Here is an 18269-nt window from a genome sequence, read left to right as displayed (position 1 = left end):
AGAGAAAAATATTTTAGTCAAGAACATGGAGGCGTTGCTGTAAAAGATTATGTGACGGCAATGATTTGGGCACATTTGTTTTGCAATGAATGGTTTTTTGTTTTAAAAAATTGGCTGGTGGCTCATGCCTGTAATCCTAGCTTCTTAGGGGATAGAGATCAGGAGGATCGCGGTTCATAGGCAACCCCGTCAAATAGTTTGTGAGACCCTATCTCTATAAAACCCTTCACAAAAAAAGGGCTGGTGGAGTGGCTCATGGTGTAGGCCCTGAGTTCAAACTCTGGTACCACCACCAAAAAAAAAAGTCTAGTTCTTCCATATTGTAAAAATTGTAAAAACTCTGGTTGGTTAGTATTATATAAAATTAAGTTCCAGTATTTGCTTATAGCCTGCTTTGATTTTTATTGAGAACTTTAATTGTATATGAGGTGACCTTCTCTAAAAATGTAAGACTTTAGAATCAAGATGAGGTTAGTGTTAATATTCAGACATTTAAAAATACTTTTAATGTTTATAGTGTTCCTGTATTCCTACTTTATAATTTCTCCTAATATTTCATAAGCAATGTCTTTTATTAAAAAACTTACCCAGGGCATTGTTAGATATTATGAAAAGAACTGTAAATATATTTTAATAACCTCTTTTTAGTGTATCTTATTTGTTGTCATTTGAACAGCTTTAATTTATTGTAGTAAATATTTCTGGATAGAAAATAAAAGTTCTGATTCCTATCAACAAGGACCTTAAATTCAAGACTTACTTCAAAATTAAGACTTAAAAATTAAGGCTTGAATTCTTTGAAGACATATAAGGTAGATGAAAAATAGTAGTCACTTATAGTTCTAAAATGTCAGCTTTCAGTTTAATAAAACTACTGAATTACATTGGCAGCAAAGTATGCTTATGTTTAATACATCATATATTTCATTTTAGATTCTTTAAAAACAATTTTGTTCATCTTATTTTTTCTTCAAATCCGAAGTAGAATTTCTTAGAGCCAGAAGGTAGCTTCAACACATGGAGTTTATTGAAATCATAAAGAAGGAAAACAACTGTATAAATTAACAATACACAAAAAAGGATACCTTGCAGATTGTAAGCTATCTAGATGTTCATATGTTTTCCTTTAAAACTATTACTCACTAAACTAGTAATTTTAATTAAGATGGAAAGTAGCTTCAATAAAATCATTTCACACAACTAGCTTCACATAACTATTTTCACATGTGTTTTTAAAATTTATTCTAAAATTGGAGATTTGTGTATACATGTATACAAACATAGGAAGTAGTTTTGTGAAGAAGATTATGCATAGATACATTTGTGAGTAAATACATCTGTGAGATGGAGAAAAGGGGCATTATTGACACTGAATATTTAATACTCATTTTTCATTTCAGTGAAGTCTCAGTGTTCTTTGATCAGGGACTTAGGTAATACCAATAAATGAAGGGAATTTCTCCCAACTGAAGTCATTTAGCCCATTTTCAGTTTGACTTTGGTTTAGTTTGAACATTCTAGTATTCTGATGAGTGAGAATGAACCTTGCCTTGGGTATTTAATAAATAATAATTGCTATTCTTCTGTAGCGAGTTTATGGAAGAACTGTATGTGGGAACAATATTTTGGAACAAAGTGAAGTATTTAAGATCATAGGCTTTGGAATAATAGGGACCTGCTCTTAATTTCCATTTCTGTCATCTAATGGCTGTGTGTCCTTAGTTAAGTGACTTACCTCCTCTGTGCTTTAGTCTTCTCTTTTTTTCTTTCTTTATTTATTCATATGTACATACATTGGGCCATTTCTCCCCCCTGCCCCCCGCCCCCTCCCTCTCCCTCCCACCCCCTCTTTGTCTGAGATGAAAATTCCCCTCACAAAGTTATTGAGAGAGATAAGGTAGTGTCTTATGTAAAGGTTTTTATTGCAGTGCCTAAAATTTAGCATTGCGGAGATGTTTATTAAATGTCTATTATCATTGATCTGGTTTAAATTATAGATTCTGGATACAAATCTCACAGTTGTTTATAATCTTTTCACTATTTTTACTATGTAGATTGTATGTACATCATTGCCACATTTATCAAAGAAGGGGAAAGGTAGAAGACTATTATTTTAGTTAAAAGGAAAAGATAAAACCATTTATAGAGGAGAATAAAATTTTTGATACTCTTGTTATTTGTGGTCACAAGACTTAATGGTCTCTCAATTATGTTGCTTTCAAGATTTTAAAAAGAAACATTGTGTAATAGCAATCTATAGAAATTGAAGCTAATCTTGTAAAAGAAGGAGTATCTCTTGTAGCTCATACTGTACTCTTAATGTGCTGTTAGGATTTTAACATGGACTAGTAAACATAGATGCAGTGCCTTTCTGTAGCAGGGAAGAGGGGATGGCGTGGCAGAAGATAAAGCTTGAAGAATTTGAATGTGAGGAAAGTCATATAGCACTGAAGGTGAAGTAGCCAATAGAGATTCATGCAACCATATGTCAGGTTAAATTCTGCTTCTTGCTTCTGTAACCTGTCTGCAACAGTATGAAAAGCCCCTTTGTTCTTGGGGTTCAGCCTTTGGTGGGAATCTGCTGAGCCGCTGCTGGCACGCTAATAAATAATTGTTTCCTGAAAAGCCTTGGTGTCCCATTTCCCTACTTGAATATTCCACAACATTTCTGTAGGTTCATCCGGGATTCAGAGATGGTGTTTTCACCTACTTGTCACTGGGACTTGGCATCCCCAGCTTGTCAGGTCAGCCGTCCCACCAGGTGACAGTGGACCTGTTGATATGATGGAGGGATTTGACTCTCCTGGCAAGTCCCTGGAGAGTGAGTTTTGGTCGCACAAAGGATCCTGGACAAGGCTTCGGAACCAGTTGGGAGCTCTGCCCATCAGACTGATAAGAACCTGGGTTCAAATAATAGGCCTGCCTTTAGGAGACAGAAGGGAGCCCCCATATCACCTCCCAGAGACACATAAGAAGTCCTGTCAAGGGTGGAAAAATGTTTCTCAGCTTCAAGGAGTGGGGTGGAAGTGTATGTGTGTGTGTGTGTGTGGGGTGTGTGTGTGTGTGTGTGTGTGTGTGTCTGAGACATGATTTGGCTATGAAGCAAGTGCAGAGTCCCAATCCTCGGGTCCATGGTGAACTCATCTGGTCTAGTGTGAGCCCTAAGAGTGCTTCTGGTCCAGGGTTTATACGGACTCACCATGGCTAAGAGGAGCCTAAAGCTACCATGAGGGATAAGGCCAGAGACAGATGAAGTGAGTGAGGACCCTGTGTAGGTGCAGTTCCTGGCTGGGTGACTGTGTCCAGGTCACCGATAAAGGGTGCATATTGTTCTCCCTTGTATGTTGGAGAAGAGGCCTCCCCTTACCTCCTTCAAAGCCCTTACAACTCAGTGTCTGTCTCAACTTCTGGTAACAGGAGGAAATGGGTAGAAATCAGAATAAGGGCACCTCCTTGGAGTGTATGCTTAAAAACTTTAAAAAGGGATTTAATGGAGACTATGGAGTTAACTTCTAACAAGCTAAATAAATTTTGTGAAGTTGATTGGCCCCCTTTTGGTGTAGGGTGGCCCCCAGAATGGTCACTAGACAAAACTGTGGTTAATGAAGTTTATCGTGCAATTGTAAGAAGCCTGGGCACCCAGATCAGTTTCCTTATATTGGTTACTGGCAGGATGCTGTCCTCAGCCGACCCACATCACTAAGGCTCTGTCTGGAAGAGACCTGTAGGATTATGGTAGCTAGTGTGGCTGCAACTTCCAAGTGTAGAGAGAACAAAGGAACCTGTAGTGGCTGAGCAACCTGAGGAGGTAACACCACCCTATGTGCCACTTTATCCACCTCTGCCACCAGCACCCAATTTTGTACCCTCATCTCTGACATCAGATGGAAAAGCTCGAGGGACAATCACACTTGTAAAATCTAGCCAGAAGCCTCTGGGACCTCAACTCCTCTGCTCTCCTGCGTCCTATGGACTCCATAACGACTCCGAGTCCACCAGTTCTCCCCCCACATCCTCCATTCAATTGGAGGACCCCTCTTCTCCTCAGACTCCCATTGCCCTACAGATAACCCTGAGGGCGGGCAAGGCCCAGTGTATTATAACCAGGATGGTCAAATACAAGGAGGAGGGTGTACATTTGTCTACCAGCCCTTTACCACCACAGGCCTCCTAAACTGGAAGCTTCATACTGCTCCTTCATGGAAAAGCCTCAGGCTCTGACTTATTTGATGTAGTCTATCATCCAGACTCATAAACCCACCTGGATAGACTGTCAACAGCTTCTTCTGATTTTATTTAATACTGAAGAGCAATGCCGTATAATGTTGGAGGCTCTAAAATGGCTGGAAGATTATGATCCTGCTGACATCTTAAATGCCCAAGCCTATGCCCAGGCTCAGGTCCCTGAGGAAGACCCCCATTGGGACCCTAGTGATGACCAAGACTAACAGCAGCTTGAACAACACCAGGAGGCACGAAGGAAGGAGGGAAAAAGGCCATGAACATGAGCAAAATACCAGAGGTCCTTCAAGGGCCAGATGAGAGTCCCAGCTAGTTTTATGAGCATTTGTGTGAAGCCTTCTGCTTGCACATTCCTGTTGCTCTGGAAGCCACTGAAAACCAGTGGGTGATTAGTGCCACTTTTGTTGGCCAGGCCCAAGGGGACCCAAGGAGAAAATTGCAGAAACTGGGGGATTTGCTGGAATGAACACCAACCCACTTCTGGAAGTGGTCATGAAGGTTTTTGTCAATCAAGATCAGGACGCAAAATGGGAGGCTGATTGAAGGATGAAAAGGAAAATAGACCTTGCAGCAGCCCTTGTTGAACAGTCAGGCAGGCCCCTTGTAGGCAGAGGCAATCATTGCAGACAGTAGACAGTGCCCTGGGATGCCCTCACTCCAGGGAGGAACTAGGGTGAAATCAGTGTGTCTCCTGTTGATAGGAAGGGTACTGGAAGAATGAATGTACCTAACAGGCCAGGGAATTCCCAACAAACCCCCAGACCAGGGGCAGAGGTCAGATTGTCCAGAGACAATATCAGCCCACCTGCAGGGGAGCCAGCCCCTGGGAGAAACATTGTCAGATTGGCAGCCCTGGAAGGCTGTGAGGAGGAATAGGACAGACTGGGCTCTATTCTACTAGTTTCTCTGGAGCCTATGATCCGAATAACAATAATAACAAGAATAAGGGGCCATCCCATTGATCTTACGGTAGACATGGGTACAGAACATTCAGTTGTGACCCAACCAGTGGGCCACCTTTCATAAAGGTATACAACTGTTACCAGGGCTACGGGGGACTTCTTAGTGTCCAAATAATGAAATTTTGGGAGTCATGAAGTAAGGCATGAATTCCTTTTCTTCCCAATTGCCTCATGTGCCTGATGTGCAGGGACTTATGCAAACTGAGAGCATAGATAACTTTTGAAATGGATCGTACAGCAGCCTTAAAGTTGAGAGGACTCTTATCCTCATGGTCACACAAGAAGAGTAATGACAGCTCTATGCCCCTGAGGGAAGGCCTCCTGAGACTCCTGAGCTTCTCTTCAAGATTCCAGGTATATGGGCTGAAGATAACTCCCCAGGTCTGGCCTGAGATGGGCCCCCAGTAGTAGAACTAAAGTCGGAGCCGTCACCATCAGGCAAAAACAGTACTTCATTCCCTCAAGGCCCAGGTTGGAATTCAAAAATACTTTGAGAGACTCCTAAAATATGAGATCCTCCAACCTTGCCAGTCATCCTGGAACTGGACCGAGGATTTCAGGCCAGTTCAGGACCTCCGGGCAGTAAATTCAGAAACATCACTTTCCACCCCGTAGCCCAAATCCTTACATGCTTTTTGGTCCTGTCCCAGCTGAGGCAAAGTTTTTTACCTGCCTAGATCTTAAGGACACATTTTTCTGCATCCACCTAGTCCCACAGAGTGAGCCTATTTTTGCCTTCCAGTGGGACAATTCCGATACTGGGGAAATAGGCAACTAATGTGGACTTGGTTGCCACAAGGTTTCAGTAACTCCCCCATTATCTTCGGAACTGCCTTGGCATCCAACCTCAAAGCTTTCTCAGCTGACCACCACGACTGCACACTCCTCCACTATGTAGATGAGCTCCTGCTGGCTGGACCAACTTGGGAGGAGTGTATGGAAGGGACTAGTCTCCTTCTCTCTCTCTCTTGTGGGAGACAGGGTACCACGTTTCTCAGAAGAAGGCCCAGATTTGGCAAAACATTGTCAAATACCTTGGCTTTCACCTGTCTCAGGGACAGTGCAGGCTTGCCCCCAAGAGAAAACAGGATGTCTCTTCCATTCCAGCCCACAAAACCTGCCATAAAGTCAGAGTTTTTGGGAGCTTCAGGTTTCTGTTGAATCTGGATCCTTAAATCCTCCCTCTTGGCCAAACCCCTCTATCAAGCCACAAAGTGGGGAGAACAGTAATCTTTAACATGGGAAGAGGAACGAGAGAAAGCCTTTAGAGAAATCAAGAGGGTACTCACTAATGCCCCTGCTCTAGTCCTGCCAGATGTGATGAAATCCTTTTTCCTGTATGTTCATGCACGAAAGGGGACATAGCTACTAGGCTCTGGGCATTGTCTGGTGGCTTACTTGTCCAAACAGCTTGATGCTGAGGCTGGCCACCTTGCTTGTGTGCACTAGCAGCCACTGCTGCTGTGGTGGCAGAGGCAGATAAGCTTGTTCTGGGATAAGAACTCACTGTCTGAGTTCCACACTCTGTCCTAACTCTCATGGAGTATAAGGGAAATTATTGGCTGACCAACTCTCGGATGATCAAATATGAGAGTATGCTATGTGAAAACCCACACATCCTGCTAGAGGTTGTTAAGAGTCTAAACCTGGCCACTCTATTGCGAGTTGACTTGGGGCCCTGGAGCATAACTGCTTAGAGGTTATGGATGAGGTTTTCTGAAGCCGGCCAGATCTAACCAATCAGTCTATCGGCCATCCGGATATTGAATATTTCACAGATGGGAGCAGCTTTATCCAGGACAGCATGTGCTTTGCTGGGTATGCAACAGTAACCCTGGACTCAGTCATTGAGGCCCACCTGATCCCGGCTGGAACTTCTGCACAAAAAGCTGAACTTGTCACCCTCACGCGGGCACTCCAGCTCCCTGGAGTATGGGTAAACATCTACACTGACTCTAAATATGCCTTCACAACCATTCACGTCCATTGGGCCCTATATAAGAAGAGGGGCCTCATTAATTTGGGAGGAAAAAGTATCAAGTATGGGCAGGAAATTCTTGAACTCCTAGATGCTGTATGGGCCCCTAAATTGCTGGCAGTTATACACTGCTGAGGGCACCAAAAGAGATACAGCAATTGCTTTGGGGAAACCGAAAAGCTGATAGGGAAGCCAAACATACAGTCCTCATGAGGGACCAGCCCCAACTGCCCTGACAGCTGCCTTGTTCCCATGTCCCTTAAGTGATTGGGACCTATGTTACACAACACAAGAACAGATGTGGTTTAAGACAGAGGAGGGAAATTTTCTACCTGCCGGATGGTGGAAGTTTGCCAATGGCTGCATTGCTATCCGTGAGTCACTGACTCCTACCTTTGTCAAGGAATTAATTCAGGGTGAACAGCCCTCAAGACTACCCTGGCCCAGCACTTTTATTAACCCAAACTTTCCAACATAAGTAAGGCAGTATGTGAAAGATGTAGTATGTGCCAAAAACAACCCCCAGCAAGGGCCAAGGGTGCCTCCCCAGGTGCAGAGCGTTGGCAGAACTGCTCTTGAAAATTTGATCGTGGCCTTTGCTGAAATGCCACGAGCTTGAGGTTGCAATTATCTATTGGTATTTGTCTGCACCTTCGCAGGATGGGTGCAAGCCTTCCCCACGTGGTCTGAAAAGTTCCAGGAGGTGGCCAGATGTCTGCTAAAGAAAATCATCCCTTGGTTTGGAATACCTGTGTCTATTGGGCTGGATAATAGGCCAGCCTTTGTGGCCAAAATCGTTTGGCTGATAGCTAAAAGCTTGGGAACCACCTGGCCTACTGCTCCCAGAGTTCAGGAAAAGTGGAACATGTGAATAGAACCCTAAAATTACAGTTGGGAAAACTGTGCCAGGAGACCCATCTACAGTGGGATAAATTACTACCCAGCATTACTGAAGATTAGATCTAGGCCCACAAGGCTGACAGGGCTTTCACCTTTTGAAGTCTTTTATGGCTGCCCACACCCCTTAATCAAGGGCATATTGAGGGATTTCAACAAGTAGGGGACCTCACCTTGTGAAGGCAGATGCAGGCCCTGGGACTGACACTCTCAAAAATCAATGACAGGTGTGGGAGAGAATTCCCGTTAGCTTAACAACTCCCACACACCCTTACAGGCCAGGAGATGCCATCTGGATAAAGGAATGCAATGTCCAACTGTTAAAATCCCATTGGAGGGGCCTTTTTGTTCTTATTTTGTATAACTCCACTGCAGTTAAGGTAGCAGAGATTGCTCCCTGGATCCATCACAGCCAAGTAAAACTAGCCTCTCTTGAGTGGGAGTGCTTCCCAGACCCAGCCTCACTGAACAAGATCACCTTCCAGAGCTCCTGTGCCCTCCCTCCATGGGACCCTACTTTCTAGGAAACAACAGAAGACCATAGACAATGGGATGACAGCCCTGCTGTAGTCTCTCTGGAAGCTGACTAGTTTATGCATGTGGAAGGTTGAGGCAGCGTCTCCTTTCTTCTAGGATGAGTCCCTTTTGTTAAACTTAAATAGTTTTCTGCTCGGGGATCCCCAAACCTCAGTCTTTATTTATGTATGCATACTACCCATGCAGGAAGTGTTGTCCTCAGGACTCTGCTTTTCCATACTTACTATTCCTGTGCAGGCACTGTCATTGGGGCCTGCACCTACAACCATACCACCTATTTGGTGTGCTCCCATGGTGATCAGCATATCTGCTTCAACCCCAGATACCATGCTTGGGAGTAATGGTTACATTTCTGAAGCATCTGCAATCCTGGGAACCTTGTCAGCCACACCCAGGTGTTTAACCCTGATAAACCAATGTCGATGTTCTTTGATGCACGTGCTGCCATAGATCAAGGTAGATGTGGAGATATAGCCTGTGGCTGTGGGGACCTAGGTTAGGAAAGAGCCTATATGTCTAATGATAAGTGTATGTGCCGGGGAGACAATTCTAGGCCATGTGATGATGTGGGTTCCTACTATTGCCCTTATTGGTATTGTGTTTCATGGGCGACATGGCATAAGGCAGAACACACAGCCCTCCTTCACATGGGTACAGGTGCTGTGCCTGACTGTACCTCTGGCACCTGTAACCCCATAAATTTTACTGTACTTAAGCCCTCTGATTGGAAACAGGGAATTATAGTTAGTATAAGGATAGATGGAAAGGGCCTTGACCCTGTGACTCAGATGAACCTCAAATTACTATTACCCAAGAGAGTTCCTCATACCAAGTTTTTCACTCCTTTTATGAGGAAATGCAAAGTGAACTTTCTGTCTTCATCAAGGGCAGAAACCTGTTCCTCTCACTAGCTGAGTCTATAGCCCAGACTCTCAGTGTCACCTCATGGTATGTTTGTGGAGGGTCAACCTGGGAGACCACTGGCCATGGGAAGCTAAGGAGCTAAACCTGTAGAGCCCTTTAATGAAACTGCTTTGCCTAGAGACTGGAAAATCATCTGACTCCTAAAAACTTCCCTCATCAGAAATTACTGCATTTCCCACTCCAAAGGCCAGTTGCCCACCCCAGTGAGGGATTTCACTTGTTTAGGAAAGAATTTTAACAATGACTCTGCCTAAAAGACCCAATGGTAGGGAACTCCAAACCACACAGAACCACAGCCTCACCCGCTGGCCAACTTCTCTGCTCTCTGAAAAGCTTGGAACAATCTTACCTCAAACATAGATTGGTGGGTGCCCAGGGAGCTATATTGGATCTGTGGGAAATAAGCTTTTTTGGCACTACCCAGCAGTTGGGTCAGGTCCTGTGTACTGGGCACAATCCAGCCATCCTTTTTCTTGCTCCCACTTGCACAAGGTGAAAAATTAGGAGTCTCCATATATGAAGAAAAGACAAGTAGAAAGAAATAGGGTGCCTTACAAATTGGTAATTGGCAGGACAATGAGGAGCCTCCTGAATGAATCATCCAGTATTATGGTCCTGCCACTTGGCCGGAAATGGGTCCTGGGGCTATAGCACCTGATCTATATGCTCAACTGCATTATTTGGCTCCAGGTGGTAGTTGAAATTATGACTAACAAAACTGCAAGGGCCCTTAACATACTGGCCAAACTGCACACAAAGGTGCGCAATGCAATATAGCAAAACTGTCTGGCCTTGGACTATTTATTGCTTCCGAGGGAGGTGTATGTGGAAAGTTCAGTCTAAGTGACTGCAGCTTACAGATTGCTGCTGAAGGAAAGGTCATAGAAGAAGTCACAGACAGAATGAGGAAGATCGCCCATGTCCCCGTCCAGACTTGGAGAGGATGGAATCCCAATGACCTGTTTGGAGGTTGGGTGGATTCAAGACCCTGAAAATGGCAATGATTCTTGTCTTGGGAGCATGTTTAATAGTGGCCTCCTTGGTTCTCTTGGTATTGCAGTCAATTAGGACCATTATGGAGGTCAGTATAGAAAGGAAAACAGCCGCCCATGTAATGATGCTATGGAAATACGGACCCTTAAATCAAGATGATGCTCTTTGACCCTAGGTGGGTCCAAATATCATAGGGGCAAATAATGTAGCAGGTAGGAGGGGACAGCATGGCAAGGAGATAAAACCTAAAGAATTTGAACATGAGGAAGGTCACATAGCACTGAGGGTGAAGTAGCCAATAGAGATACATGCAGCCATATATGGGTTAAACTCTGCTTCTTTCTTCTGTAACCTGCTTGCAAAGTTATATAAATAAGGCAAAGCCGGTGAGGTGAGCTGCTGCTGGCATGCTAATAAGTATTGCTTCCTGAAAAGCCTTGGTGTCCCATTTCCTTGCTTGAATATCCTGCAACATTTCTAGTCTTAAAATGTATTAGTAGTTGCTTTTTACTTGTATGTTATTCAATTGACTCTTAGTGATTATTTTGTATTACAGCATGGGCATTGAGATGCAGACTTCTGACATCCAGGAGTACAAGACCCTGAGATTTTCATTAGGAAAGAGGAAGGACTTCCAAAAAAGCAGGAAGATGGAATCAAGATATGTAGTTTTCTTTAAAAAAAAAAAGTTAGAACTGGAGATCTAGTGATGGCCTTTCCGTTTCCTCTCATTGCTTTTCTTGCAGAATTGTGGTTCATAATTAAAGCTTGAAATTTTGTAAACAAAATGCTAATCAAAATTTTAAAATAGATGTGCAGTTGGTTAAAGGTGTATTGTTTACTGGTGCATGTCACATTTTCCTGTGAATTGTATGTTACAGTGTTCCTTGAGACATTTCCCTTGCAAGATGACTTACTGCAGTAAGGCTTTGGTTTGACCTTAGCATCCAGTATTATTCTTGTAACAAGGTTATTCTTGTGTCTGAAAAGAAACTTTGTATAGTCCTATGTATTATTGAATATTAACCTCCCTGTATCAACCCTGCCATCTTTACCTGTTGTGGTTATTTATCTGTAACACATTGGGGGTGTTCCCCACAAAATTAGCTACATAGTAGTCTTACGAACTACTTTTTATTTTTTTCTTCTGTGCTGAGGAATAAATATTGTAAGTTTATCATTTTGTTAATTGCTTTCAATACTTTTTATGCCTAATGGAACAGAATTGTGTGATTAATAGCAATTACATTTGCAAGGATTTCTCCAGATCTCTCCATTGCTCTATTCCAGCTTATGTTTGCATAAATGTTTGTATATGATATTTAATATGTAGCATCTGATGAACATACACATGTGAAACATGTATTTTTTCTATAGTATTTCACTCCCATTATATACCACCATTTTCAGAGGGTGACTTATATTCTAGAGAATATTCTTATCTGGACGAGGTAGGTGATGATTTTACTAAATGAGTAAAGTGAAGGTTTAAAACAATTTCCAGAGGATTGAGAAAAAAAAAAGTATCTTATTTTCTTGTAGAACAAGTTATTATTTTCCTCTTTCTTCCTGTCCAAAGGCTGGAAATGTAGTAGCATTATGGTGGCAAAAAAAAAAAAAGAAAAGAAAATTGAAATCAACAACATAAAACTGTTTTTGGAGGATACTCTAAATGGGAACAATCTTCCAAAACTCAGCTGGCTTTTAGTTGGCTAAGCCACCTGTTTCATTTTTTTAGCTGGCACTCTCTTCATTCTTCCTGAGTTTTATAGCTTTCCTTTGGGAAAGCACAAGATTTCACATCATCACACGAATGCAGTCTTTGAGGAGCTGTATGTGGCTTAGTGTGTGGTAGTGTCTTACTGTAAAATTCCATTATTATCAATATTATCATCATAATCACCATCGTCATCATTTTGGAGATGAGATCTCACTCAGCCTGGAACTCATGATCTTACTTCCTCAGCTTCCCAAGTGCTGAGATTGCAGGCATGTGCCTGACTTTGGATGGTTTTTGTTTCTGCTATGGAAACAAAACTTGTGGATTTAATGAATCTTGAGAGTGGGATAGTCTGAGGAGAAAATAAAGATGATTACAATTTTTTATATATTTGTTTTCCAAATACATTGATAATAGAGTAAAATGTAGGTCTTTCTTTGAGGTTACCTTACTCATATATTGTCTGGTGGAAATGCATATATACCTGTTACTCAAAGCAAAATTGTATTACAGTTTTTGAATCTACCAATTTCTTTTTTCTTTCTTATGACTAATTCAGTTATGCTACAGTTTGATTGCAAACATTCCTTAACATGTGTTGGGATTGTGTTTGTAGACAAAGTGGGGCTTCATGTTATCTATACTGCCTTACATTGAGTATAGTTACTTAGAATGATCATGTAGGGTTTTTTTCAATTGATAACTTTATAATTTATGCATAATAGCATCAGTATTTCTAATAAATCAGTTTTCTTGCTTTAAAGTTAATCACTTTTTATAAGGATGCATTTAGCAATTATCACCTGTTGCTCAAGAAGTTGATCCCACCATCTCAAGCATTTTATACAGAGAATATCTATTGGCAGAGGAAATAACTGATGAAGAGATTTGACTTTATCCTGTGGTTAGAAACTTTGCTTATTGCTTGTGCCATGTGTATTCTTAATGTAGTGATAACTGTTTTTGACCTGCAAGTAATCAAAATACAAACAATTACTACCCGTTGTCACTACTCTGGAGAGCAATATGAGCCCAACTTCTAAAAGTTTTAGTAGGAATTGTTAGGAAAACACTGCACACTGCACACTGCACACAAAGGAGGCTCACAAGAGGTATCTCATGTCCAAAGTTTAATAAGCAGGCTGGCTGGCCGAGAAGAAAAAATGGCGCAGCAGCTTTTCTTGGCGATTCTGGCCTTAAGTAGCATTTGGGAGAAAGCAAGGGCTAGGGATGGGCAAAGAAAGGTGGCAGGAGATAAGGGACAGTGGGGCTTTGTTCTAGAAGGGATGAGACCAGCTGCGGCTCAGGCTGCAGAATGGTGGCAAGGGGCAGTTCTTATCAGGAATCATGACAGTTCTCAATCCTACCCACACAAAAATAAAACCTTAATTCTAGAGCATTAATAATGTAGTACAACAATTCCACATGAAGTATTGTTTAAAATCAGTTCTAAAATTTGTTGAACAATGGGGAAAAGGATAGCCAAGATTTATTTATTTTATTTTTTTTGATCTTGATAATTTATTTGACAAAATGTTGCAGGCTTATTAGCACCATTAATTCTGAATGTGTAAACCCAGCATTAAAAACAAAACCCAAAACAAAACAACAACACAATCACCTTTTCAAAGTACCAGGACTCTATAACTTTACTGTGGACACCAGAGAATGTCCTTTTGAAGGAAATAAAGGTCAAGATGACAAAAGAAAACATGCTATTTGATTGCACTTATATGAAGTACCAAAACCAAATTCATGCAGAGAGAAAGTAAAACAGTGATCATACAGATGGAGGGAAAAGGTGGAGGGAGTTAGTATCTAATAGAGATTCAGTTTAGGAAGGAGACAAAGTTCTGAAGATGGATTGTGGTGACGGTTATACTACAATGGAGATTTACTGAAGGCCACTGAACTGTGCATTTAAAATGGTGAAAATGGAAAATTGTATGCATGCTTTACTTTTTTATTTAATTTTTTTTTCATTTATTCACATGTGCATACATTGTTTGGGTCCCCCTCCCCCACCCTTCCCCCTTTATCCCCCTCAGTTCCAGGCTGGTCCTGTTCTCCCCTTATCACTAACTTTGTTGAAGAAATGACATAAGCATAATAAGGAAGACAAAATGTTTTTGCTAGTTGAGTTAATGATAGGATAGCCAACATTTAAATATGTAAATTGTCATTCTGTTGCAGTTTACTAGCATTACTTTTGGATCCAATATTCATCTTTTATAGGTTCATAAGTATCCAAACATCACAAAATGTGTGACTACACCTCTTTCCCCAGAAATTTTCTTCATTATCATTTTAGTTTCTCTTTGGCTGCTCTTCATTTATGACCTTTATGTAATGTTTGTTCTTTATTTGGCTTTGAAAATTGAAAAATATTCATCCTTTATGGATGAGAGAAAGAACCTCCCTTCCTTACCTGAGTGAATCTCTCTGCTCTATTCTCAATCTCGTTCATACTTTCTTTGGCAGGACCATGCATCCTCAATGCCTTTCTCCACCCAGTGTCCTTAGTCTTTCCTCTGGGCTGTCATTCCATCTGCCTACCCCATGTCTAGATCCTGCATCAATGTGGCCTTTATCTCTGGACCCTTCCCTGTACATATTCATCAGCAGTTTGCTCAGTGATTTCTCCTCTGAGCTGGACCTTGTTACCTCCTCACAGAAATTGTGTTGCTGCCTTATATATATTTGCTGCTCAGGACAATTTTTTTCATTTTTATATAACGAGGAAGAAAGTACAATTCCTTTCTCTATTGGAGAACATTGTGTAATAAGTCATGCATCTTGATAAAAAGAAGTAATCTAGTGAAGACTTACGTGGAGAGTTTATTTACTGTTGTTAGTATGTGAGTGCTGAAGTGAGCACTTCAGTTTTGTTCTTTCTGTGATGGACAGTATCTTAGACATTCATGCATTCTTGTTTTATAGGAAACTAGTTGTTGACAACAGATTATTGTATTTCTATGAACTTATTCTAAAATACGTGTTGGGTGTAATTGCCTGTTTTGTACATAAATCTCTAAAGTAAATTCCTCCTTCTTTTTCTAAATAATTATGTGTAAAGTTTTACTATTTTGGCCCTGCATGAAGCAAATATGGGACAAATGTTGTTGATGCATTTTATTTCTATTATCTGAAATTGGTTTTTTATTTTGTCAGTGTTGTTTTTGATGGTTAAAGTTGCCTCTGCTTCTGTCTGTAAGAATGTCCTCTAACTTAGTATTATACTTAAAGAATTATTTTCCTAGACTTTGTGTTTTTAAAAATCTTTAAATTAGTTGGAATAATGGGATATAGAAACTCACAAGAACTATGCTATGCTTCAGGGGCCAATAATCTGTTTTTGCTTTTTCTCTGAGCATTGTCAGAAGAGCAGGGCTTATGTTCCCATCCTCTTTTTCCACTAAAACCACATCAAATTCACCTGGAATTGTAGTAGTCTTCAGGGCACAAACAGCCGTGTGTGTGTGTGTGTGTGTGTGTGTGTGTGTGTGAGAGTGTATGTGTGCACACATGCACTTGTATATACAGTGGTGATTCAAAACTACTTAGCAATGTTTGAAGTTGTTAATTTTCAGTTTTTGAATATCAGGATTTACCAGTTCTCTTGATAACTTGTATGGTTTGAAACCATGGACCTGTCATTTACTGATAGACAACATTTGACTGGAGTCTAGTAGATGCTGGCTCCCTCAGACATGGCAGGCTCTTTCCAGCTCTCCCACATATTCACCTTGCCCCTTTCAGTATGAGATGGAGATACTTTGAGCCCAACCTTCCTGTGCCTACCCAGTTATTTTGCCCAGTATTTTACATACCTGCCCTACTTCATTCTCTCATCTTAGTGTCTGTGGCTATTTGAATTGCTGCCTTATAATATCAGAGCATCTTAATCAACTAGACAGCTGCATGTATTATTTTGATTATGTTATTATAACTTAATTCCTTGAGTAGTATTCTGAAAATTTGTTTTGTGTCAGACGTGCTAGGAATCAGCATTTAAAAACTAAAGGGTCCACGAAACTAACCATATAGGTAAATTAAATATCCTCTTGTACCAAGTTTTAAGAAAATTATCTAGAGATGGTGAGCATTTTTTTTATGTGTTTTCTGGCCATTTGAATTTCTTCTTTTGAGAAAGTTCTGTTTAGTTCACGTGCCCATTTCTTTATTGGTTCATTAGTTTTGGGAGAATTTAGTTTTTTAAGTTCCCTGTATATTCTGGTTATCAGTCCTTTGTCTGATGTATAGTTGGCAAATATTTTCTCCCACTCTGTGGGTGTTCTCTTCAGTTTAGAGACCATTTCTTTTGATGAACAGAAGCTTTTTAGTTTTATGAGGTCCTATTTATCTGTGCTATCTCTTAGTTGCTGTGCTGCTGGGGTTTCATTGAGAAAGTTCTTACCTATACCTACTAACTCCAGAGTATTTCCTACTCTTTCCTGTATCAACTTTCTCAAAAGAAGAAATTCAAATGGCCAGAAAACACATGAAAAACTGCTCACCATCTCTAGCAATAAAGGAAATGCAAATTAAAACCACACTCAGATTCCTCCTCACCCCTGTTAGAATAGCCATCATCAGCAACACCACCAAGAACAGGTGTTGGCGAGGATGCGGGGAAAAAGGAACCCTCTTACACTGTTGGTGGGAATGTAGACTAGTACAACCACTCTGGAAAAAAATTTGGAGGCTACTTAAAAAGCTGGACATTGATCTACCATTTGATCCAGCAATACCACTCTTGGGGATATACCCAAAAGACTGTTACTCCAGAGGCACCTGCACATCCATGTTTATTGTGGCACTATTCACAATAGCCAAGTTATGGAAACAGCCAAGATGCCCCACCACTGATGAATGGATTAAGAAAATGTGGTATCTATACACAATGGAATTTTATGCAGCCATGAAGAAGAACGAAATGTTATCATTCGCTGGTAAATGGATGGAATTGGAGAACATCATTCTGAGTGAGGTTAGCCTGGCCCAAAAGACCAAAAATCGTATGTTCTCCCTCATATGTGGACATTAGATCAAGGGCAAACACAACAAGGGGATTGGACTATGAGCACATGATAAAAGCAAGAGCACACAAGGAAGGGGTGAGGATAGGTAAGACACCTAAAAAACTAGCTAGCATTTGTTGCCCTTAATGCAGAGAAACTAAAGCAGATACCTTAAAGCAACTGAGGCCAATAGGAAAAGGGGAACAGGTACTAGAGAAAAGGTTAGATCAAAAAGAATTAACCTAGAAGGTAACACCCACGCACAGGAAATCAATGTGAGTCAATGCCCTGTATAGCTATCCTTATCTCAACCAGCAAAACCCCTTGTTCCTTCCTATTATTGCTTATACTCTCTCTACAACAAAATTAGAAATAAGGGCAAAATAGTTTCTGCTGGGTATTGGGGGGGGAGAGGGAGGGGGCGGAGTGGGTGGTAAGGGAAGGGGTGGGGGCAGGGGGGAGAAATGAACCAAGCCTTGTATGCACATATGAATAATAAAAGAAAAATGAAAAAAAAAAAAAACGCCAGCATGGACAAAAGTAGTACAGAGACCCTGTCTCAAAAACAAAAGGGCTGGGAGTGTAGCTCAAGTGATAGTCTGGCATATGCAAGGTCCTGGGTTCAATCCGCAATATAAAACAAAATAAATAAAAAAGTGGGTCCTCTACTATCAGTGTCACCTGGGAGTCTTTTAAGGGTAAATATTCTCAGACCCCTCTCCAGACTTAGAGAACTGGAATTTCAAAGGACAGCACCCAGCACAAACAAACAAAAAAAAAAGAAAATTATCTAAGTGTGGGAATTATAAAATACTGATGACTTCTTAGAATTTCTGAAGTGTAATCTCAGAACTCATCATAAATATGTGGAATAGTTAAGTTCTTGTGGAATGGGTTGTTCTTATTGACTGCATGCTGTGAGTGGGTTTGTCTTCCTGACTAGCACACTGTGCTAGTGAGATGATGAATGTATGCAGTGCACTTCTTGAAGCCCA

The 18269-nt window shown here is 41.1% G+C and overlaps 1 protein-coding gene across 11 annotated transcripts in view; it reads left to right on the top strand.

Annotated features, from left to right (window-relative positions):
- The window catches only part of Kdm4c (lysine demethylase 4C), a 365075-nt gene that overhangs the window by 159241 nt on the left and 187565 nt on the right, over positions 1 to 18269 (top strand). For 2 of the 11 annotated variants that reach the window (XR_012440446.1, XM_074051905.1), the window contains one exon: positions 11090 to 12163. The exons of the other annotated variants lie outside the window; for them this stretch is intronic. Coding sequence is in view for 1 of the 2 variants with exons in the window: in XM_074051905.1 (XP_073908006.1) it covers positions 11090 to 11101 (12 nt within the window). In the remaining variant the exon portion in view is untranslated. Of the gene's footprint in view, positions 1 to 11089; positions 12164 to 18269 lie in introns of those variants that run through there. 11 annotated transcript variants of the gene reach the window in all.

This window comes from Castor canadensis, chromosome 13 (assembly GCF_047511655.1).
Source record: "Castor canadensis chromosome 13, mCasCan1.hap1v2, whole genome shotgun sequence".
In the NCBI taxonomy this organism is placed as follows: Eukaryota; Metazoa; Chordata; class Mammalia; order Rodentia; family Castoridae; genus Castor; species Castor canadensis.
Note: the sequence above shows the minus strand (reverse complement) of the source record. Positions and strands in the feature narration are given on the sequence as shown.